General features: G+C 44.7%; 1 protein-coding gene and 1 long non-coding RNA gene across 2 annotated transcripts; both read left to right on the top strand.

The window, feature by feature from the left end:
* Positions 1-2809: 2809 nt before the first annotated feature.
* On the top strand, positions 2810-13526 carry LOC139831066 (uncharacterized). The gene is made up of 4 exons (XR_011745324.1): positions 2810-3361; positions 3622-3746; positions 12827-13099; positions 13208-13526. It is a non-coding gene; the product is annotated as an uncharacterized lncRNA (long non-coding RNA).
* Positions 13527-15409: 1883 nt separating this feature from the next.
* LOC127301222 (homeobox-leucine zipper protein HOX16) lies at positions 15410-19425 on the top strand. Its single transcript, XM_051331439.2, has 3 exons — positions 15410-15951; positions 16031-16428; positions 18771-19425. Exons 1-3 carry the CDS (start codon positions 15846-15848, stop codon positions 19164-19166), a joined length of 900 nt encoding a protein of 299 aa, XP_051187399.1. The 5' UTR covers positions 15410-15845; the 3' UTR covers positions 19167-19425.
* Positions 19426-24055: the final 4630 nt, after the last annotated feature.

Genomic DNA, 24055 nt, shown 5'->3' on the forward strand with positions numbered 1-24055 from the left:
ACAAATCCTTATAATAGTGTTTAGCTATCTCTAACATATCTTTAGTTGCAGTGACAGGACCATCAGGCCCATCTAACACAGCAATCATTTTCTTCCTTCTCCTTTGATTAGCTAAAGCATGGAAATAAGCAGTATTCCTATCTCCTTCACATATATCTTTATCTCTGGAACGCTGCTTAGCTTTAATCTCCTCAATGAGCCAAAAAGAACTTAGCTCCTCAAGGATAAGATTAAATCTTTCAGCTTCCCCATCTGACAGCTCTTGAGATTCAGCTTTAATATCTAGTCTATCATATTCCTCCATAAGGTTTTTCTTTTTCTTCCTAATTTCAGCATCAATATTTGCACTCCACCCTTTAGCAGAACACCTAAAGCACCTAACCTTAGATTGCCAAACATCCAAAGGATTATTGCTAAAAACCTGGATAGACCAAGCTTTAACAACCACCTCTCTAAAATCCACTCTAGTGCTCCACCATTTCTCAAATTTAAAGCTACTCTTCCTAGGCACCACATTTTCCCCAGAATCCCAGAAAATGGGAGTATGATCACTACCTAATCTAGGTAAAGCTCTTGCATTTCCCAAAGGAAACAGAGCCTCAAAACCAGTAGTACAAAAAATCCTATCAATTCTACTCATAATTCTATTACTTTGATTATTACTCCAAGTAAAGGATCTACCAGCTAGACCAATTTCCACTAGGGCCCACAAATCAATCCAAGCATTGAATTTATCGGCCCATTTATAATCTATCACTCCATTACTTTTATCACACTGTGACCTAACCAGATTGAAGTCCCCTCCAATCATAGCAGGCCCATCCCAACCTAAGCACAACTCATGTAACTCTGAAATAAAAGCATCTTTACCCTCTTCATAAGGAGAGCCATAAACTGTGGTAAGCCTAATTATCACACCAGTACTTTTAACCCTAACAACTGTACTAACAGAGAAGGTTCTAATATCCCAAGAAATTATCTCAAAGACATCACTATTAACCCCAACTAATATCCCACCAGCTGAACCAACTGCAGGACTAAAATTCCACTCAAAGTTTCTATTTCCTAGAAGATTTTTCAAGAAAGATCTAGAGAACTTCTCCTTTTTTGTTTCCTGAAAGCCAATATAATCAACTTTCAGAGGTATGACAGTGTCCTCTAAACACTTCTTCCTACCAGGGGCAGTGATCCCTCTAATGTTAAAAAAGGAAATTAACATTGCACTCTCTTCCTAGGGTGCTTGCCCCGTGATTTCCTAATGACCTCTATCCATTTTCACCTTCATCCTCATAATCATCTACATCTTGCCCATTATAAGCAACAGGAGTTGTTACACCTCTTCTCACCCTAGAATCTAGAGGAGAACCATTGTAACTTTTTCCATCTATGATCTCTAAATCTACCTTATCAATGGAAGCTAAAGGAGATCCATGAATGTTATTCTCACTAAGGATCTCACTATCAACTACCACACTCCTATTATGAACCACCTTGTTCACTGGACACCTAGACTGAGGAGACCCATGAGTATTATTCTCCCTAGGGATCTCAATATCTATTACCACATTCCCATTATGAGACACACTACTCACTGGACACCTAGACTGATCAGCCTGAACTTCCTCTTTTTCACAACTACCACTAACAGCAGAAATATCAACACCTACATTCCTAGCTAGAGATTCAAGATAATCAACATCTAAAGACTGAAAAGCATTAGAATGCATTATACCTTTCATCTTTTTGTTTGGCTCTTCTAGGTTATTCTTCTTCTTGTACTCAATGGCCTTCTTCATCACATTCATTGACCTATCAACCCTGGAACTCTGTCTTGTAGCCTGAACAGGACCCCAGGTTTTCTTCTTCTTTGTCTTCTTCTGTTGGTCAGAATCCACCACTCCTACTATATCAGGCCTCTCAAAGCTAGGCATAATATCCTCTGGAAGAGTACACTCCAAGCCTTCATTCATCTCTCCACTGCCTAGATCAATCCCATCCTTGCAAGTTAAGCTTCCCTGATCTTCCAAAAGGAAGTTTTGTATCTCTTCACTCACCACCTCATCAATCTTGTTGGGCCCACTCCTCCAGATGAATCTTCCTTCCTCATCTACCTCACCATTCTTGAGCAGCAAATCATACACTTCTTCTCCACTAACATATTCTTTCACCTCACCACCATCAGAAACCAGCCTCCTTCCTACAGAGCCAGAACTAACTGCATTAGTATTCACCACCACAGAATTTGTAGAGTTCCCTGCAGCACTGCCTCTGTCTGTATCCATCCCATCCTGTCTTTCACTGTTTTGCTCCTCATTTTCATGCTCATCATTCCCATCAGATGGTGGGGGTGGTGGTGGGACAGGTGGATCATCTGCTACCCCAGTAGCAGGTTCACCCTCAACCTCAAACAGCAGCTGATGAAATTTCCCTTGGAAATGAAAGAGCCTACCAGCAGGAATCTTGGTAGCATCCCTGCATTTTATCTTCACCCTTACCACCTCAGCACAATCCTTGAACACACTCATCCAGTCAACTTCTTCAAGGATACCACACACAGATACAGCTTGAGCTATTATGTTCCACTCACACCATGGAGGCTGCAGACCATGTATCTTCGTTCATGTCACCTGCATCACTGCCACAGGGTCTGGATCATCATCCCAAGCCTCAACTTTGACCCATACTCCAGGCTTTGTCAGTCCAAACCTAGGGTACCCAATCACCTGGTCCACTGGAAGATGTGGAGGGAACTTCACCAGGTATGACCATTGGGTAAGTTCTCTGATCTGCCATGGCCAGGTATGACAGCATTCATGACGCTGAAGCATAAGAGGCAGAGGAACATGTGGATAGAGCAGAAGATACCGAGGTGCACTCACAGAGTAGCATCCTGGATGTGCCACATCCTATAGTATTCATCGATTGTTCATGCACATGAGGCGACATTGGTGAGCAGCAGTTTGTTGACAGCCATGTCAGATCGCCGTTTGCATCCGGGACACCGAGTGGTATATCCGACGAACAATAGAATAATGCTCCTGACGCTCCTCCAATGGATCTATTCCTCCAGGGACTGAAGAATATTTTGAGTTTAACAAAATCCCGGACAACCCTAGTCACAAATCAGATGCACATGTATCTAGTGATGCTGCAATGTCTTGTGTAGAGAAGTTAGCCGATGCAAGTATGATCTTTCTCCTGTATTTTATTTTTCTTTTATATGTTTCCAAATAAATGCATCTAATTATGTTTTTACCTATTTTTATTATTTATGGTGCGTGAGGCCTAGACATCTGTTATAGTCTTGGAGAAGGGACTGAAGTGGGCGAGCATGCAATGCCGGTTGTTCCCAAGAGCACATGTACAAAACATTTTTTTTATGTGTTCAACACTTCATTTTTCGTTTTGTTGCTGCATTACTGCTTGTAGGTTTGTTTATAATACCGTTATTCTATTGTTGCTACTTAAAATATAATATTGATGTGCTTCGGTACCACATTTTAGGTTATTTTCTGCATTTTTCTGTTTTGATTTTTGTATGATGAGAAGCTACATCAGTATATATGGGATGCTACTTTCATTATTATCATGTGTTTCATCTGCATTATTCCTTTCCTACAGATGTTGTCAGCAAGGAGACTAATGACAAAGATGCTACTATCGAGTTAGAAACAATTGAGAAGAGGAGTAGAGCAAAGAGGGCAGCAAATGATGAGCTTGCACCTCGATAGATGAAGAAGGCTCAGGTATCTCAAGATACAGTCCATACATATGACAATTTTATCATACACGGTCGAAAATTCAAGAGGCAGCCAAAGAAATATCAGCCGTGAGTTTGTTACTATCTTTGAAAAAAACGAATGCTCTGTTAGTACATGAGGTGAGTAGTATGAATTAAAATCCAGCCATTCATTTAAAAAGGCAATGTGGACTTTTAATTAGAAGATCTTTTATTGAAGCACAAATCTCACTAAATTTACCCTTAATTTTGCTTAAAATCTTGGCAACCAGATCTGATTTTGTATTCCATGTTCTTTTCTGAGTAAAATAATACCTTCTAAATTTGTCTTGCACCCTACCGATTATTCCTGCAACTTTAGAACATGATCTGCACGGAGTTCAAATACGCGGCCGGCAGCTTAGGCACGACAGCAAAACTGATGGCCACGGAACAACCTAGCCATTTTTCTAAAACATTAGATGACTGCACATATTCTGTTAGTTCCAGCTTGATGGAAGCCAAGATCTGATAATTCCGTCAGCCCCCGCGCCGTCAACAGCGAAGTACCTTTGGCGACAAATCTGCCATCTCGGCCCCTCGTCATGTCTCGTGCTTACTATGTTTAAGAAGAAAGTATGTCACTGTTGACTGTCAAAACCCACCGGCGGGCAGCGACGATCAACACGGTAGAGCCGGGAACAACCTAGAGCTGCGGCTGGCTGAGGTCCCTCCGAGCGACGGCCCGCAAAGCCTTCTGGTCACACGTCCGATGCTGAGTGCAAGGGCGTGCCACCTGACCTATACCTGGTCAGGAAGGTGATGGAGATGCCTCGCTTAGTTTCCTGCATGGCATACACGTAAACATTAAATACGAGCCTCGATCGGCTCTCAGGTTATCCTGTGAATCGGCTCAAGGAGCCGATCCACCCATGATTCGTACGGGGTGCACGAATATATGGTGGTCCTGCTTGATCAAGATAAAGCTAATTAGATCTACGACGATTTAGGGTTTTCACCGCATAATCGGATCATCCTACTCCAGGTTGGGCCTCGCGGCCACGCACGGTGATCGTAAGCCGATCCTAAACAAGGCCTAAAAACCAACACGAAGTTGATCCCCGGAACATCCTGTTTAGGACTAGCGAACGACACCCTACGTGCCGCTGGATCCTCCCCCCCTTTGTAAGGCCTAACTATTGCAGATATTAAACTAATCCTTGTAGAACAAGGAGCAATCGTAACGGATCAGATCTACTAAATAATGATCAAGCGGGGTGCCGCCCCCACACCTAAGATAGGTGTGAGGGCGGCTAGACATGCAAGGGTTGCACTACGATAGCATGTTACGCGAAGAACTATGCTAACCCTAACACATCTATGATAACTACGTTGCTCGCCATCAACAAGGCTTCAGTACGAGCAACGCATGAACAACGTGGAGCTTGTGCTGCCTAGATCGCAAGATGCGATCTAGGCAGCATGTCGCTTACCGGTAGAAACCCTCGAGACGAAGGAGTTGGCGATGCGCCGAGATTGATTTGTTTGGTTGAACGTGTGTTGTTGTTTATTCCATAAACCCTAGATACATATTTATAGTCCAGGGGACTTTCTAACGTGGGAATAATCCCCACCGTGCACGATACAAACTCTAACTTTTAATCTAAGATACAATCTACCATAATTAAAGATACACGGGCAATCCAGCCCAAACTCCTCGTGCAAGGCCGCTTCAGAGATCTTCTACACGTAATCTTCCAAGCCCATCTCTCGTACGGCCCACCTCCTGATTTGGCCAAAATCTGGTGATAACACATGCCCCCCTGGTTTTGGCAATGATAATTCCAAAACCACTCTGTTTTTCCTCTGAAGGGTCATGTCGTGGCAGATCAGAGCTGTTGCAGTATCCGTCATCATTATGCCCTATCTTCTCAGCTTCTCTTCCTCTGTTCCTGCCATCGGCAACAAAAAACCCTCTTCCCCCTCAGCCATGTCGTCTCCTTCCTCGTCTTCCGCCTCTCTCCAATCCTCTTCCTCAAGCGAGTTGGTTCCAGAGCACGACAAGATGGAGGCGTACAACCGCCGGGCTCCCAAACATTGGGACAAGCAGGAGTGGGACTTTAACTTCGTGCCGGAGGACGAGGACCTCGTCTGGTCAGATGGGGACATGCCCCTAACCGACGGGGAAGATGACCTCCAGTACCTGGTTGACGGAGCACCGAAGGCGGAGAGCGGTGACGACGACCCTCCCTTCCGGGGTAAATTCACATCCGTCACCAAAAGGGAAGAAGAGGATGTCGAAGACGAAGACATCTCCTCCGACATGAAGAAGGAACAGGAGGACGACACCTCCTCCGACGAACCGCTGGCGAAACGCATCCGGGGCTGGGCTTGGTCAGACGAGGACGATGATGATGACGAGGAAGAAGCCTCCGCTGAAGGTTACAGTAGCAGCAACGAGGGATTCGCTGACAGCAGCAATGAGGGCAGCTACCCCAGCGATGGCGAAGACGGCAACAGTCCTTAGAATAGGGACCTACTAGCGTAGGATTAGCAGTAGCAATCTGTCCCTTTTGCTGAACAATCGGCTCCTCTTTGTAAGAAATCTTATTATCAATGAAAAATTTCTTTTGATTTTGCCGATGTTCTTTATGCCGACTCAGCCGATCTGACCTTGACGGTTGCTAACCAATGCTTAATGACCAGCGAGACAAGCTAATTCAGTCATCCTTCCAAGTTAACTAGCCCTGCCGATGACGATAGCACTGGGTGCAGCCGATCGCAGCAGACCGGCTTCCTTTGATTTTGAGCGGATGTTCCCAAGAGGATCCCGGAACTGTTGCTGAATCAGCTTGGATGCTGAAACTGATGACTCTGTAACCAAGCATCATTCTTCAGAACAGCTACAACGTAGAGCCAGCTGATTCCAACAAAAATCGGCTCCCAAAGCCAAGAACCTCTCGGGCGAGTCGCCCTTCGAGCCCCATCCAAAGCGAGCCAACTGCGTCGCCATTGGTTTCCACGTTGTAATGCAGAAACAGCCGATTCCAACAAAATCGGCTCTCTAAAGATATTTTAGGGCGAGCTGCCCCCCGAGCCTTAATCAAGGCGAGAATACCGGCGAGGATGCACAGATCGTTGATCAGCTTTCTTCCACTGAACGTCGATGTTGATGTAAACTCTGAACTCATAGCCAGTAGGTCTTAGTCTTGTGTAACTGTACTAGAGTCGATGGCTGCGCATCGGCTTCGCTTCTTGCGCAAAATGTTTTTTTTTATTTGGCCGATTTTTCTTAATCGGCCCCCAATGTTTCACTGCACGCATGTTTACACATGTTTATCTGCACATGTTCATCTGACTATATGCCCCCCGAGCCGAATCTGCCAGATGACTGCAGATATCGGCTTTTATGGTTAGCCAGTATCGCGCTTGCACGTCGGCTCCGCGAGGATTCGTGCTGACTTTCATCCGCCGACGTGGCCGCTGCCCAGTGGATCGATGCTGAACACAAGCAGAACATATGGTGAAGATAATTTTGGCCGATTGCTGGAATCGGCCTCCATATCCATTGGAGCGCTGACTGAAGGTTCTGTAATGCTCCTTCATAATTTATGGGGCCAATCACAAGGATCAGCCTCGCCCTGTTTGCTCACTGGTTTAATCTTGCTACTCGGTCAGGTTGGTGGATAAAACCAACCCAACCTCTGACTTGATGCGCCTGCTGTCGTCCGCCTTGAGTGCATCATAGAATCGTGGAGCACTAAGCTCCGTCGGAAGGACGAGCACCATGTTCGTGCCAGCCGATGTTTCATCATCGGCTTTCTTTTGCTTGGGACGCCACTCCATTTTCCGTGGACGACCTTCTTCATCCAGGGTTCGCTGAACTTTCGCAGCCAGATCAGGCCGTGCCTTCCTTAGCGTATGCAGGTATAACCTTTCGGCTTCCTCCAGGCCGCGCAATCGCTGAACCCTACGCTTTTGTGAACGGCTGAGTCCGTCAGGGCACCACCTTGGACGGTGGTACCTGTCCTCTTCTTCTTCTTGTCCCTCGTCTTCGGAATCCTCGATATCTGCCCACCGAGGGGACTCAGCACGTTTGCTTTGTGGCGGGAGAGGCCCTAAGCGCCTGAACACAGACACGTTGGCTGCATCCTTCTTTTTCTGGTTGCATTCTGGGCAATTGCCGATTGTGGGCAATCGGCTCATTCCTGAATCCCAGCAGTGTCTGAAGAAGGGGCAGTCCCAGTGTCTGTCGCTGTCATCTTGCTCCCTTGATTTTCCCGTGGCACGGCGCTCGTGCTCTTCCTCCTCATGATCATGCCGACGATATCCTCCGGCTTCTCTAACCAGACGATCTCCTTCATAATCATAGCTGGACCGTCGGCGTTGGTCATACTGACTCACATACTTGTTGAGGAGGTGATCAGAGAGGGGTCGCTGATATCTTATGTTCTTCACTTCTCCCTCTGTGACGTAGCGCTTGCCATCATGATGGAGCCGATCGCGTGGAGCGGCCTCCTCTGTGTCCTTGCTACGAGAGCAGTTGCCCTCGTCTCCATCTTTGCCAGAGTGGTTCCTAGGTCCTACCATGTTGATGCTGAACGAGGATCCTGGCTGGCAACCTTCAGGGTAAGTGCACTCCACCATGTTAACGGCAGGAAAGGGCTGGGTGTCGACCTTCATGGCGTACTGGTTGAAAATTAGACGCCCTTTTACTATCGCCGCTTGGATGTGCTGACGCCATACCCTGCAGTCGTTGGTGGCATGGGAGAGCGAGTTGTGCCATTTGCAGTATGGCTTTCCGTTCAGCTCTTGCACCGTGGGGAATTTGAGACCTTCAGGAATCGTCAACTGCTTCTCCTTGAGCAGGAGGTCGAAGATTTGCTCAGTCTTGGTCACGTCAAAATCAAATCCCCTGGGTGGGCCTGGTGGCTTTACCCATTTGCAGGACACGGGGGTTCCTCCCCGAGTCCATTCAGGCGCTGCTACCTCTTGGTCTCCCGCAGGAACTTCGTCTTCCTCTGCATCGACCAGGACTACTGCACGCTTGAACTTGTCTTGGTACAGGTCCGGGTGGCGCTGTTCATATGCTGACAGTTTCTGAACCATGTGCGCCGGTGAGGGATAATCTGCTTGGGAGGCCATGTCCTTGAGCTGTGTTGCAAGGCCTGCTACTGCCAACTCGACTGCTTCTTTTTCAGTTATACGAACCGAATAACATCGGTTCCTAAGATTCCTGAAGCGCTGGATGTACTCTGTCACAGTTTCTCCGCGCTTCTGACGTAGCTGTGCTAGATCGGCAATGCCAGACTCGGAAGCCTCTGAATGGTACTGCATATGGAACTGCTCTTCCAACTGCTTCCAAGTCCGGATGGAGTCTGGTGGCAAAGAGGTATACCATCCGAAAGCCGATCCCGTGAGGGACTGTGAGAAGAGCCTCACGCGTAGTTGATCCGACACTGAAGCCGGTCCTAGTTGCGCCAAATATCGGCCGACGTGCTCGATGGAGCTGGAACCATCTGATCCACTGAATTTGGAGAAATCAGGGAGCCGATATTTAGGTGGTAGCGGGATCATCTCGTAGTCGTCGGGGTACGGCTTGGAATAGCCGATTGCCCTCCTTTTCGGCACCATGCCGAAGTGGTCTCTCAGTATGGTACTGATTTGATCCATTTGTCTTGGCTGCAGGAGTTGAACTCGAAGATTCGCCGGGGTGGCGTACTTAGCCAGCCATGTTTGCTTTTCCAGCTCTGAGCCAACTGCAGGAGCTGAGCTCTGGAGGTTCGTCGGGGTGGCGTACTTAGTTAGCCACGTCTGCTTCTCAAGCTCTGTCGCTGACGTTCCTCCTGTTTTCCCAGAAGTCCCTGATGTTGTGGCCTGGTTTGTGAGTGCCCAGTTGCCACAATCCGGCACATACGTGCACGTGTACCCGTGAGGGATCTCCTTAGGCGCCTCGGGCAAGAACTGGTAGTCACTAGGGTCACCACCAATCTTGTAGACGACGAATGCCGGTGTAGCCGGCACTTCTGGTGCTGCCAACGCATATGGCAGCGGTGGACGGGACTGGAGTGGCAACTCTCCTTGATGCGTCCCGAGGGCTGGTCCTGACGGCGAGTACTGGTGCCTCATGATCTCCTGGATCACGCGAAGAGCGACACGCTCCAACGTGTTGACCAGGTTCTCAGAGTGACGGTGTAGCGAGTGAGCCACCAAGTAGTTGATCTCCTGCCGCAGGGACCTGGTGCGTTCCTCCGACGGGGCAGAGAGGTCTATCCCATCGAGTGCACCTTGCGGTGAGAACCCCTTCCATCTGATGCCATGGGACGGGTTCTCTGAAAAGAGCCGATGAGGTCGGCTTCGAGGGTGACTTTGATCTCGTCATACCTCTTCTTGAGCTCGTCGGGCAGCTCCTCGTAGGTGACTGGTGTGCCGTCCGCCATCTCAGATGTAGATGGCGATGTGGTTGATGTAGAAGCTGGTCCCACCGGGCGTGCCAGAATGTGTTGACTGTCAAAACCCACCGGCGGGCAGCGACGATCAACACGGTAGAGCCGGGAACAACCTAGAGCTGCGGCTGGCTGAGGTCCCTCCGAGCGACGGCCCGCAAAGCCTTCTGGTCACACGTCCGATGCTGAGTGCAAGGGCGTGCCACCTGACCTATACCTGGTCAGGAAGGTGATGGAGATGCCTCGCTTAGTTTCCTGCATGGCATACACGTAAACATTAAATACGAGCCTCGATCGGCTCTCAGGTTATCCTGTGAATCGGCTCAAGGAGCCGATCCACCCATGATTCGTACGGGGTGCACGAATATATGGTGGTCCTGCTTGATCAAGATAAAGCTAATTAGATCTACGACGATTTAGGGTTTTCACCGCATAATCGGATCATCCTACTCCAGGTTGGGCCTCGCGGCCACGCACGGTGATCGTAAGCCGATCCTAAACAAGGCCTAAAAACCAACACGAAGTTGATCCCCGGAACATCCTGTTTAGGACTAGCGAACGACACCCTACGTGCCGCTGGATCCTCCCCCCCTTTGTAAGGCCTAACTATTGCAGATATTAAACTAATCCTTGTAGAACAAGGAGCAATCGTAACGGATCAGATCTACTAAATAATGATCAAGCGGGGTGCCGCCCCCACACCTAAGATAGGTGTGAGGGCGGCTAGACATGCAAGGGTTGCACTACGATAGCATGTTACGCGAAGAACTATGCTAACCCTAACACATCTATGATAACTACGTTGCTCGCCATCAACAAGGCTTCAGTACGAGCAACGCATGAACAACGTGGAGCTTGTGCTGCCTAGATCGCAAGATGCGATCTAGGCAGCATGTCGCTTACCGGTAGAAACCCTCGAGACGAAGGAGTTGGCGATGCGCCGAGATTGATTTGTTTGGTTGAACGTGTGTTGTTGTTTATTCCATAAACCCTAGATACATATTTATAGTCCAGGGGACTTTCTAACGTGGGAATAATCCCCACCGTGCACGATACAAACTCTAACTTTTAATCTAAGATACAATCTACCATAATTAAAGATACACGGGCAATCCAGCCCAAACTCCTCGTGCAAGGCCGCTTCAGAGATCTTCTACACGTAATCTTCCAAGCCCATCTCTCGTACGGCTCACCTCCCGATTTGGCCAAAATCTGGTGATAACAGTCACCTACTTGGCTGCATTTTGATGCCTTCTTAGTCAACATGCTACTTGAGCGACACCAACAGCAACAAGGCCTTTTGTTCAAAAAAAGAAAAATACCGCCTAAAAGCCTGCCTTGGCTGACTGGGAGCCGAACAAAGCACCCAAAAAAGATTATTGCCACACCATAAGACACCGATTGACGGATTTTTTAGTGTGTACATGAGGTGCTCGCTAACAGTTTGCTAAACCGGCTGAGCGCTCTCGTTTCTCTTAGAAGGGCAGTCTCGGTGTAGTTGTCATTTCCTGGTTGCTAGCAGGTGGAGGATTTTGCTGTTTCTAGAGCATAAGACCCTGTTGACATGATCTTCACCCGTTGTCGGGTTTGTAGGTATTGTGTGGAGGCTTAGAGTTTTGATGTATGCTCTCCATCTATGTTTTGTTAAATAAATTAATAAAGAAGACCGTATACATCTTTTCGTATGCAGAGGCCCGGGGATGCATACTCCATTTCGAAAAAAATAAGACACCAATTATAAAAAAACATTATACAATTTCTCACCAAGAATCAGACCCTAGGTTTGCCACCATGCCTGTCCCACCGAGATGGATTATTACTCTTTTCACGGTAGATGTTGTTCCTGTAAACACTGAAGTGTCTGGTTTTTGCCCCATTTCAAAAAGGAAGTGTCTATCGTGACTTCACAAATCTTCATCTCCACAACTTTATCATTTAGTATATGAGTCCGCCTATAATATGTGTATATGTGTCTGCATGTTATCTTGAGTGTTTCCAAAAAGAATTGTCTAGAGTATCACCTGCTGCTACAATTGGCAACAAACAAGTGGTTGGCCAGGAACATGACATTTGGTACTCATGAAATTAGCCTTAGAAATATAATATTAATAGGTCAATTAAGGAGAGTTCCTGAGCAGAAGCAGAATACTATTAGACTATCTCTTGACTCTTATGCCATGTGAAGAATACTAGTTGAATGTTGCATTCATCACCACCTACACATCAGGGTTGTGACTCCCTTTGTAGTGCAATTCTGTTTTCTTCAGATAAAGTCTGAGAACTCTTTCCAGGCACAAGCGAAAAGTTTTACCAAAAGCTAATGAGATATATAAACAATAGTTTTTTAAAAGAAGATGAAAAGGAATCATGACTTGTGCTTGCAGTGTCTCCTTGAGATTGGTGAGCACCGCATTCTGAACAACCCATAGTTCGACAGGTTAAAATAAAGGTGAGGGAGACAAGTCTTTGCCGGCAACTGAAAGAAGAAAATTCTACGATATAGTGCTAAGATAGGTTTAATTAATGAGCTAATTGTCACACATCTCGCCGTGTCCAAACCCTATTTGATCAGATCATGCATCAGACAACCTCACAAATTAAAGCTAGATCACTTCCTGTACATGGCAACTCAAACTCATCTCCAACTCTTGCTCCTGCACAGGTGTTGAGTGCCCTACTAAAAACAGGAAGGCTCAGTTGCTAAGAAATCATGGCAAGAAAAGCAGAGGGAGAAAAGAAGGTTATCTTTTTAAGTTCAGAATTGACCTTAATGGCACCTGCTGCAGTCAGCATGGAACAAGTGGTTGGTCAATAACATGGCACTTGGCGCTCTGGTTTTGGCCTGAGAAATATAAGACTAAAAGTCAATTCAGGAGTGGTCTTCAGCAGAAAACTGGCTATTCCTTATGCCCCATGTGAATCATGGCACATGCAAGTAAGCGCATATTTGATGACTACTAGTTGAAAGCTACAGTTCATCACACCAGCACACCAGATCAGGGTTGTCACTCACTTTGTTCTATATTCTCTGTTATTTCTCCAGATAAGAGTCTGAGAAACCTTTCCTTAGCACAAGTTCTTCCAAAAGTGAAAGACAAGACACCAAACGTTTTTTCAAGAAATGGAAATCAGGACTTGAGCTTGCAGTGTTTTGGTGAGATTGGTAAGCACCGAATGCTGAACTAGTGATCATCCTGTTAGGTGCAAAAAGGGAGGGAGACAAGTGTAGGAGTCCTGTTTTGATTCCATAAAAAAAATGAGAATAACCGCATCGGAGACTAGACCTACCTCTGTAGCACAAGCAACAACTAAAGAAGCATCCTTTATAGTCTCAATTGTGACAATTCTTTTTTACATTATTCGCACATATTGGGGCAAATCTTTTTAGTCATTCTTTAGCTTATCTGTGCCGAAAAGTATGGAAATTTGCTTGGTTGGTTTCAATCCCGCGGAATATGTGTGTGCTGTGAAATTCTGTGTATGCTTTGCCACTGTCGATAACGGTACATACATGCTTAGAATTATACTCTGTATGGAACAGAGTCGCTTTCCCAAGTTGGTCCATACACGCTTGTTCGAAACATATCCTTTTCCTTCTTTTTTATTGGTGCATGCATGCAATTTTTTGTAGCTTCTGACAGGAGTAAACATTGCAATTACTAAATAGTTAAATTTGGTGGAAAATTTCAAGCCGCAAAAGGTTCTGCAGTTTCCGTCGACGAATTCTCATCTGAAGTTGACTTCACATTATTTTTTCCTTCTGTTTTCCCCACTGCATACAAATGACAAACGAGACAAAAACTGTAAAGTACTAACAATCAGACAACTAGCATCTATTAGTTAAACACTCTATATCAGTAATTTAGTATATGGATTCCTTGACACTCTCAAATTAAGCGGATACTAGACATAGCCATGTATACAACTGGATCCTTAACTGGTGTGTGTATACGTGCAGCCCCGTCATGAAGCTGACACACGAGTATTTGTTTAACAACCCAATTAACCAACTTTTCAAAGAAAATGAAGGTAAGCCATATATTTGGGCTGTCGTAGGTTAGCCTTTTAGGTTTCTGAAGGCCGCTTTTGTGCGCCTGTAGAACTTGCCTTTTTACTGCAACGAAACGGCGCCACGAAACTAAACGAGTTGCTCCCAACAGCTGTGCGCTTTAAGATTCAATCCGGTAGGAGTCACTATTGTACTACTCCCAGTTGACACTTTGATTTGATTTTTTTCATAGCAAGGGAGGTCGTGTGAACCATGTAGGTAGCTGGTCTAATCACCTCAAGAGAGCTCATACACGCAGGGCATGAAGATTTTAGAAAGTCTACAAGGCTTTGCAAATTCAAGTTGCTACTCGAAATTTGCGTGTTTTTAATCATACGCGTCCTTGAGTGTTGGAATTATCGGAGTAGGACCATCAATAATCACAATAATCTTGAATAAATCTCAAAGGCTTACTTATGCATGACAACTGAATCGGTTTTTGTCTCACATTGCTACTGAAGAGGAAGTTAGAACAACATATAAATGTTGAGACTCTACATTTCACCAAAATTTTGAGAAGAGGGCATATACACATCGGCCTCTCCTCCGCCGCGCGCCATGCTTCGTTTAGTAATTGAATGGTCCCGAAAATACATAGGGTTTGTGCAACATTTGCTGAATATTGATGAATCCAAATGACCGTGCACGGTAATTGCAAGTCTTCCACCTTGAGTCCGTTGCAGGTGTATAAGAGGGTGTTCCTCTTGGGTAGAAAAAGATGTAACACAAACAGAAAAAAAACTTCAAAGCTTTGTGTTGAAGAGTAAGCCTCCTTGAAAGATTCCTTGGTTGTTCATATGTGCAATCAAACAAGGTAAATTTGGTGTAAATTATATCACACTGAATTCAGGTGAGCATGATACTGTCATTCTATGTTTTTTCTGAACCCTTGTTTTTGGAATCGTCAGAATAAAATACCCTCAACCCTTGAGGATTCCAAAGATTTTTTTCTCTATTTTAAATATGGTTTCAATTTGTATAAAAACAATCACTTGTGACTATACCACTACTAACAAAAAGAGCACATAATAAACTTAGGTTATCTTAAGAAGAAGAGACTATCGTCACACTCCAATAAATTTACTCTAATCCCCTAATCAGGACACAGGAATCAGGAGACATACGGCCACTCTAACCAAATTAAGGACATTTTAGTAAATGCACAGTCCCTTGGGCCTATATAATCCCACCTCCTTTAGAGTCCAAACTTTACCCACAGCACCTCTAATCCCCCAATTAGGAGTACACATTTTACGAACCTCGAACAACCACTGGCCGACGACTAAGTAGAAGTAGTATCCTGAAACAGAAGTAATCAGTGCATCCACCACCACCACACCCAGCCAGCTTCTCCGGCCACCGTGCATCCCGCAAACTTGGCCTGACAGAATCTCGTGCTCTTCTCCGGCGGTGCCGGACGCGTGATGGGGTTCTCTCTGTACCCCATGAAGACATCCACGCGCATGCTGTGGAGCACCAGCTTCTTCCGCCACAAGTTCCCGGCCGCCGCCGCCTCCTCCTTCTAATCAAGCTAGTTCAGGCCCGCAGGTCGCCTCCGCGTTTCAGAAGGAGGTGGAGGAGCGCGTGGTGCGCACACGTATATATAATCAAAGTGTTCTTGAAAGGGTTGTCCATGGAATCCGGCCGCCTCATTTTCAGCTCCGCCGCGCCATGCCGCGCTGCCGGCGCCGGAGGCGGGCAGATGATGCTCTTTGGGGGGAGTGGGAGCTTCCTTGGAGGTATGGATTGGTACAGCTAGCGTTCGTTCTTGGAGTGATCTGCTTAATTACACTTACAAGCATGACTCTGTATATGCAGGCTCGCCGGTGGTGGCCAGCGTGGAGGATGGGCGGCGGAAGCGGCCGTTCCTGACGACGCTTGACGAGGAGCTCCAGCTGGACGACGAGATGTACGGGTACTACGGACTGGACGATCACGCGCCGGAGAGGAAGCGGCGGCTGACCGCTGAGCAGGTGGTGGCGCTGGAGCAGAGCTTCGAGGAGGAGAAGCGGAAGCTCGAGCCGGAGCGGAAAAGCGAGCTGGCGCGGCGGCTGGGGATGGCGCCGCGCCAGGTGGCCGTGTGGTTCCAGAACCGCCGCGCTCGCTGGAAGGCAAAGCAGCTCGAACACGACTTCCATGCCCTCAGAGCCGCCCACGACGAGCTCCTCGCCGGACGCGACGCGCTCATGGCAGACAACCACCGCCTCCGTTCTCAGGTGATCATCAAACCTTTATTAACTTCACAAAAATATCAGTGCATAACAGATTTGAGTTCCTATATGATTGTGCTTGCGAACCTACACCAAAAGGGTTATCCAATTTTTTGATGATTCCAGTGACCCCGAAATATTTTTGACTTGAATGACCCTCGAATTCGGTTTGTTCAAACAATATTCAAAAATCAAATCAATCATCATTCTCGAAAAAAAAAATCTTACCATTCTCGAAAAAAATAATATTCAAAATTCAATTGACTTTTGGCAAATTATAGACAAATTTCAGTTACATACAAACAATCTTCTGATTTTATGAAACTGAAATTACCGACAAGACTTCTTTAGAGTTTGTGTACAATTTGGAAGTTAATTTTGACCCTGAAGAAAGTAAACTAGAAACATGCTTCTACCTAGGAGTTGGAGATATCAAATCAAACAATTCAAATTTGAGGAAAGCATAACCACCTAAATTCGTGACAAAGAGGAATTGAGGATGTTGGATGGAGTGTCACAAATGGACCCCCATGTTTACATGTAGCACTTTATTAAAAATAATAATCAAAAATCATATTTACAAAATTTAGAAATTTAGACAAAAGTTTAGATGTAGTTATAGATGTATCCCACAAGCATGCACAATTTTAATGTCAAATCAAATTTTAGGCTACACAAAAATGAAAAATCTGAAAAAAAATATTTTTACAATATGCACTATTCACTATACTAAGATCCATATGCTTTTATTTTTATTTTTATGTAGCCTAAAATATAAACTAGTTTTATTGATATTTTACGTGTTCGTAGTATACATCATGGGCTAGACCTAGGATTTTTTTTCAGATTTTTATAGAACTACAGAATATAATTTTCAAATTTATAAAATATAAAAGGATACTTGTAGCTCAGCCTCCCCCATTTGGAGTTTCTGATGTGGATGCTCATATTCTCTAATCATGAAGAGGGTAACCAGAATGGATCGCCTGAAGTTTGCATCTTTAGGCCTCTAATCTTTCATAAAAATACTAAAACCTTAAAATAATAAAGACTACATGTTTTGCTAATATTTATTTGAGTAAGAATTAAGTTAGAGTCCACTCGACTCTTAACTCTAGCACCGTCAGATTTGCATCGTGATTTGTGTGGCATGTGAGTTCCGCATGAGTTGCAAGTGAGAATTTTTCAATTACATATGGGTTGCACTAGAGTTGCAATTGGCATTTTTCCAATTACACATGGGTTGCATGGGAGTTACAATTGATATTTTCATAGTTACACATTGGTTGAATCTTAAGTTGTAACTCAATTTTTTCAGTTTCACATGGATTTTACAGTAGAAATTAGGTGACTCGGATGAGTCACAGTCACTCTCTTCTGATATAAAAGTGCAAAAAGAAATATCTATTAACACACAAAAAGTAAAATATCGCACGAAAAATGGTAGATAATTTTCATAATCTGGTTCACAAAAAAGTATAATATGCCAAGGAATGCAATTTCTGCAAAAGGACGTACAGTTTTTCTAAATTGCAATTACACGTTATCATTGTAATTTTAAAAGTCAAAAAAGTATTGGTAGACAATATAATGATCCAAATCTCTGCAAATTCAAGACGAAAATAATTATATGGGAAACACACATCGGTAATCAATTTTTTTGCAAAATGTAAATACAAAACTACAAGAGTTTGTCGTGTCTTAGTTGCCTAAGACTATTTTAAGCCTCGCTCATCCACAAAAAAGTACTTAGTGTAACTGGAGCGAGTTACACTTTTCCCTAAACCCCAGTTGAAAATCAGAGTTGGCAAACCTAAAATTAGAATAAATGAAGCAAAATCCATTTTATCTCTCTTTTCTAGATAATGAAATTGGTCTATGGAAGAAACTTATTTTCGTAAACCAAAATATCTTATTATGAAGACATATTTTTAAATGGTCCAAATTGATTGATTTGCTTCTAATCTTTTTAGAGCAACGGGAGTAACCCTGCCTTTTTCATTTTGGTTTTAACTACTCCTTGTAAACAGAGTGATGTTTTTCTTTGGTAAGCCCACTGGTATCACATCTGAATCAGAATGGCAGGCAATTCTAAGAACAAGTGAAGTACTGGCCAAATCATGAGTTCTTGCTAGTGCTACAGCTTCTGGATAACTGAAGGGATCAGTGGTTGATACTACACTTTCGCGCCTCAAATCAAGAATTACTTACTGGACGCGTGGACTAAATTGCAGCACTCAATATCAAATCATTTAAATCATTGTCATGCATGTATTACACGGTTGTTCCAAACCACCTGAATTCAAACAAGACATGTCACCTCCTGACCGAGCATGCGCATCGTGCAGGTGACCTCGCTGACCGAGAAACTGGAGGAGCGAACCGCCGCGTCAGTCACGGAACATGCCGGTGAAGCAGAAGCAACGCTAGCTGTTCAGCTGAAAGAAGACTACGCCGCCTGTGCCGAGACAAAATCCTGCAACGGCGCGGCGGCGGCGGCACTGGCCGGTTTTGCCGGGAGTGCCAACGACAGCCCGGAGTCCTACTCCTACTTCGCCGACGCGCGCTCGCCTCCGTCGTCCTCGGACGACGACTGTGCCGGAGCGGTCAGCGGCGAGCTGGGCGGCTGCGCCTTCTACCTCCCGGACGCCATGCTCGACGTCGTCGCCCTGGAGCGCGAGAGCGTTGAAAGGGAGGAGGACGAGGACGCGCAGCTCAATAACTGGGCGTGGTTCTGGAGCTGATCGATCAGGAAATTAGCATACCTCTCATCTTTTGTTTTGGAATAAAAAATCAGCATACCCGTGCGCTGAGCCGCTGACGACATGTCAAATGTTTATTCCATTGGCAAAAGTGTTACACTCTCCTATCCATAATAACTGTCCAAGGCTTAGTTTAGATCAGAGGAAGTATATATTTGCTAGGACTGTTAATTGTTTGTACGATTAGCAGCGGATTTATAGTGAATTAATTGTACTATGATACTACGGGCTTACTTAATCAGATGTTACATTTGAAACTACAACACTTCTACAACTTTTCTCTATTTGATAAAAAAAACTCATCAGATTATATCCAAGAGTGTTAAACTATAACGACATCTTGGCCGCATTTTCTACCTGCTAAAGAAATTCTAAGCCTAAGATACGTTGGAATGGTCTTTAAAATATTTTGATTGATTTAACTCTTTTGTTGAATATAAGAGTGGCAAGAACCACCTCACTCCATGTTTCCGTGCAACCTCACTACAACAACCAGTCAAGAAGCCGTCGGCACATGCCATTTTAGCCGTTCGTATAGGCTATACCGACGATCACCGTCTAGTCGTCGCAAGGCCGTCGACAAAATACTCTCTCAGCACAGCCTCTAGGTGGGCCTGGCGGAGGCCTAACGGCCATTATCTCAGGAAGGTCCTATGTCTAACGGCATTCCTCATTTAAAAAAAAATTCAAAATTATTTTCAATGTTTTGTAGGCAATCTTTTGAACTGTTTAACAGTTTAATCTCTAAGCATGCTTAATATTAGGTCGAATTACTTAGTAATAGTCAAACTTTCCACTCGGTCACGCATGCACGTTTAATTTCTTCGTTCCTTCCGGATGAGCTTCCCCGGGCAGTTATTCTTTGTTGATAATAAGACCTTATCAATTCTGTTAACCTTGGGCCATGAGATCACACTTATTTATTATTTGAATTCCTAACAATTATTTGACTAAAGAACAATGAATGCATTATTTTTAATAATAAATCTTGAAATAATAAAATATTTTTTTTATTTTGAGGAACCTAAAAAATCGGTAAACAACCATAGACATTCAAATCGGATGTAAAATTTTCCGTAGATATATTTTCATATAAAAGGCGTTTTCATTGGAGGTCGTATGCGACAAAAAAAAACCATTTTACCGAAACATCACGCCATTTTACAAAATATATCGAAATTTATGTTTGTTAATTTTACTAACAAGTAGAACACATAATACATGATCATCTCAAAAGATTTTATTTTTAAAAAACTTTAACACTTTCTTATATAGTTTTGAAAACTGAAAAGGCGGTTCCCTTGGGGGGGGGGGGGGGGGGGGGGAACCGTTGGCATAGGGCTAAAGAGGAAAAAAAAGAAAAAATATGTGTCGACCGCTTTTAACGATGGCATAGTCCGTTGCCTCGTAGTCATGGTGGAGACCGTTGTGCCGACAGCCAGACCGGACCTATGCCGAAGACCTTTTTCTGTGCTAACGGTGGCCGTCGGCACAGGTTTCCTTATGCCAACGGCTTGCTTGGGCATGCCCTGTTCGAACCATGTGTTAACGGTTCCAAAAAATAATCGTCGGGACAGTAAAAGGCCGTCGGCACCTTGACGCATTTTCCTAGTGCCTAAATGAAAAAAAAGTGTTTACCTTCAGAAAGAAAGAAAGCAAAGGGAAAACGTGTTTTCCTTCGGAAAAAGACGTGTTTTAGACATATATTTAAGACTAGTACAAATGGACGTTCGTTGCCACAGGTTCTCAAATTTCATTTCTCAATGTACATATATAATACCAAACTCGGTAGGATATATGTACTACAATATGATAATACCGAACGCAATAATAAGACATCATTGTTGTGCATCAGCGTGGTTCCAAATTTTAGATCTTCTTGTTACTCTTCAGCGGTAAATCCTACACCTGTAGCTTCTGATGTATCCCCCGACTAGTGTGGCTATCATCTTCGGTAATTGGCTTCACGGGATCGATCACAGATTCGAAATGTTTATTAGGGTGGGGGCGCTTGCCATTTTATGGTCGCTATGTCTGTGTAGAAATGACAAAGTTTTTAATGATAAGAATTGTTCTCTCTTGCAGGTTATCTACAGATCTACCGCTACTCTCCGTCTGTGGTCTGCGTTGCAGAAGGTGGAGAACCACGACCTGTTTACGGGGGTCTTTACACGGTTGGAGGACACGGCGAGGAATACTTTTTCCCTACATGGGTGGCAGCATAATCTATGGATTGGGCCTCCATCTTCACCTTAGACGTTTTACATTTCCTCATGTCTGTCGCCTTTTTTAGTACTCCAAAATATTGAGACTCTTTAAACGGATGTGTGCATCTTACCTATGCAGAGGTCGCGTGTAATTTCTTTTTATAAGTAACAAATCGCCCATTATAAAAAAAAGTCCTACACCTGTGTTTTGGGCCGTCATAACTGTCAACTCAATAACCTCTCCTATTCGATGTATTATTGTCTCACAAAACGTGGGTGTTGTAAATACACGTATAACTGAAGGAACACTTCTTTTATGATTAGTCCAAACAACACTTTAATATTCATAAATATTCGGAGACAACCATGTATCATAGCCTTCTGTGTCAAGCATACAAAAGGGCTTAGCAAATCCTCAATAATGGCTGGGGTAAAAAGCTCTGTCGGCAGGCTGGTGGTGCGGGTGCTAATTTTTTAAGGCAACGATTCCTTGACCTCTCTAAAAGAGGATGACCATGGAAACCAAGAAAAAGAGGATAACCAGATGATAATATCGTTCTCAACTCCTAAAGTTTCCTCCAAAATCTAGGGCAATGGAATGCCTATGGATCGTGCTATGAAGCCCTAAACACCAATAGATAGCACTGGTGGCCGAAACAGATGCGCCGATGGTCGTAGCAGATGCACCGGCGGCCGAAGCCAGATGATGTAAAATACATCACCTCTCCTCTGAAAATGCTCGAGGAGATGATGTATTTTACATCACCTTGGCTAGAAACTTGAATAAAAAATTCAAACTTTGATGCATTTCAAATAAAATTTAAACTTTGGTAGAAACATCCACAGAACGACGCAGATAATTCACAGATTGATACTACTTCGGCAATGACACTGACACTGACACCGACACTCGAGACTCGACCCTAACACTCGACACTGACAGTCGACATTACTCACTTTCAATCATCCTAGAAACCATCATCCTCTGATGATTGCCCAAAGACCTTGCAGACGGTATCATCCCACCAGTCGGTGTCTATCTCCGTGCTCGAAGCATCGCCGACAATTGAAGAAGATGATGCGCCGGTGGCCAAACATGATGCGCCCGCGGGCGAAGGAGGGAACACCGAATCAGCTCGGTCTACATATATGATAAAGGAGAGGGTGAACTTATTAGAGGTATATGAAGGATTTGAAGCACAACCTGGGGTGCATGTGGGTAGATATTTATTTACAAATTAGTGAAGTTTCAAAGATATATATTGTATCAGCACGTGGCACCGACAACGACACTGACGCACGGCACGGCACGAAGGTGGCAGCGCGCGCAAGAGGCGGGCATGAGTGTTTCGGTGGGGGGTGGGGGTTTGGGGGGTAGAGAACCCGGCGGCGACGCCGAGACTCGGCTGCGCGCAGCAGCAGGGGACGGTGGTGCACTAGTAGAAATATGGCCTTTTGCACCGGTTGGTAATGGCCATATGCACCGGATGGCCAACCGGTGCAAACCATCCGGTGCAAAAGGCCCCCCCCCCCTTTTGCACCGGTTCGCTTACGAACCGGTGCTAAAGGGGTCTCCACGTGGCCGGCTGAGGGGCGCTCGGCGGGGGAGCTTTTGCACCGGTTCGTAATATGAACCGGTGCAAATGGGTTGTGCCGCGGCAGCGTTTTAGTGCAATTCCCTGCCGCGGCAGTCTGCCGCGGCAGGGAATTGCACTAAAACGCTGCCGCGGCAGAGACTCTGCCCATTCGAAATACGGTATAATATATTAATGCAGACAATTCAAATATATATATATAGGAAACCATTATATTACATATATCGATCAAAGTGACACACGTTCATGCATATATATATATGTCTACATCAAATTTGATATTGGATGTCGGCCACATAGTGTTCTCCGTCTGGAGCTATGACTTGCTCAAGTAAGAATCCCGCCAGCTCTTCTTGAATTGCTCGTACACGCTCGGTTGCTAGAAGACCGTTCCGCAAACGTTGGATCTAATAATTTGAAGAAGGTACGGTGGTCAATATATATATGTGTGTGTATGTGAATGAAACAGAAGGTGATAAAATAAAGCCATGAATGTTGTTTACTTACATCAAGTTGTTCCAAAATGTCCCTCTTATGGTGGGTATTCTGGCGGATGAACTCGCAAACGTAGAACCCGCATAAATTATTCCCGTCCTCTTGCCTCAAGCACTTTACGAGAACAAAGTTCAATCAAAATAATATATATATAATCAAGGATGATAATAATGGTATTGAAACTAGAATCAAAGAGATGCGCGGCCTAGCCAGTAGTACTTACCGGTACATGTTTTATTCGAAGTTCTTTATTCTTTAAACCCGGAGACTTGTTGGTGAACCGTTTCCAAGCCTTGAGGAGGATATCAGCCATGTCCCCCCACGCCTCAAGGGGTTTACTCTTCGAGTCCATGACTTCTACTATCCCGGTGTCGGGTTCAATGACTAGCAGGATATAGTGAAACCTGCGGACACACATATATATGCATAACTCATCAATTACACTTAACACATGGAGTAAGCGAAAAAGATTTAATGTGTGAAGACAGTAACACTCACGCGAAGTTGTAAGGAAATAGTATTGCCCTTTTGTATGAGTTTTTCCTTAAGACATATACCAAGTTATTCTCCGTGT

The sequence above is a fragment of the Lolium perenne genome, chromosome 5 (assembly GCF_019359855.2).
Source record: "Lolium perenne isolate Kyuss_39 chromosome 5, Kyuss_2.0, whole genome shotgun sequence".
NCBI classification, from domain to species: Eukaryota; Viridiplantae; Streptophyta; class Magnoliopsida; order Poales; family Poaceae; genus Lolium; species Lolium perenne.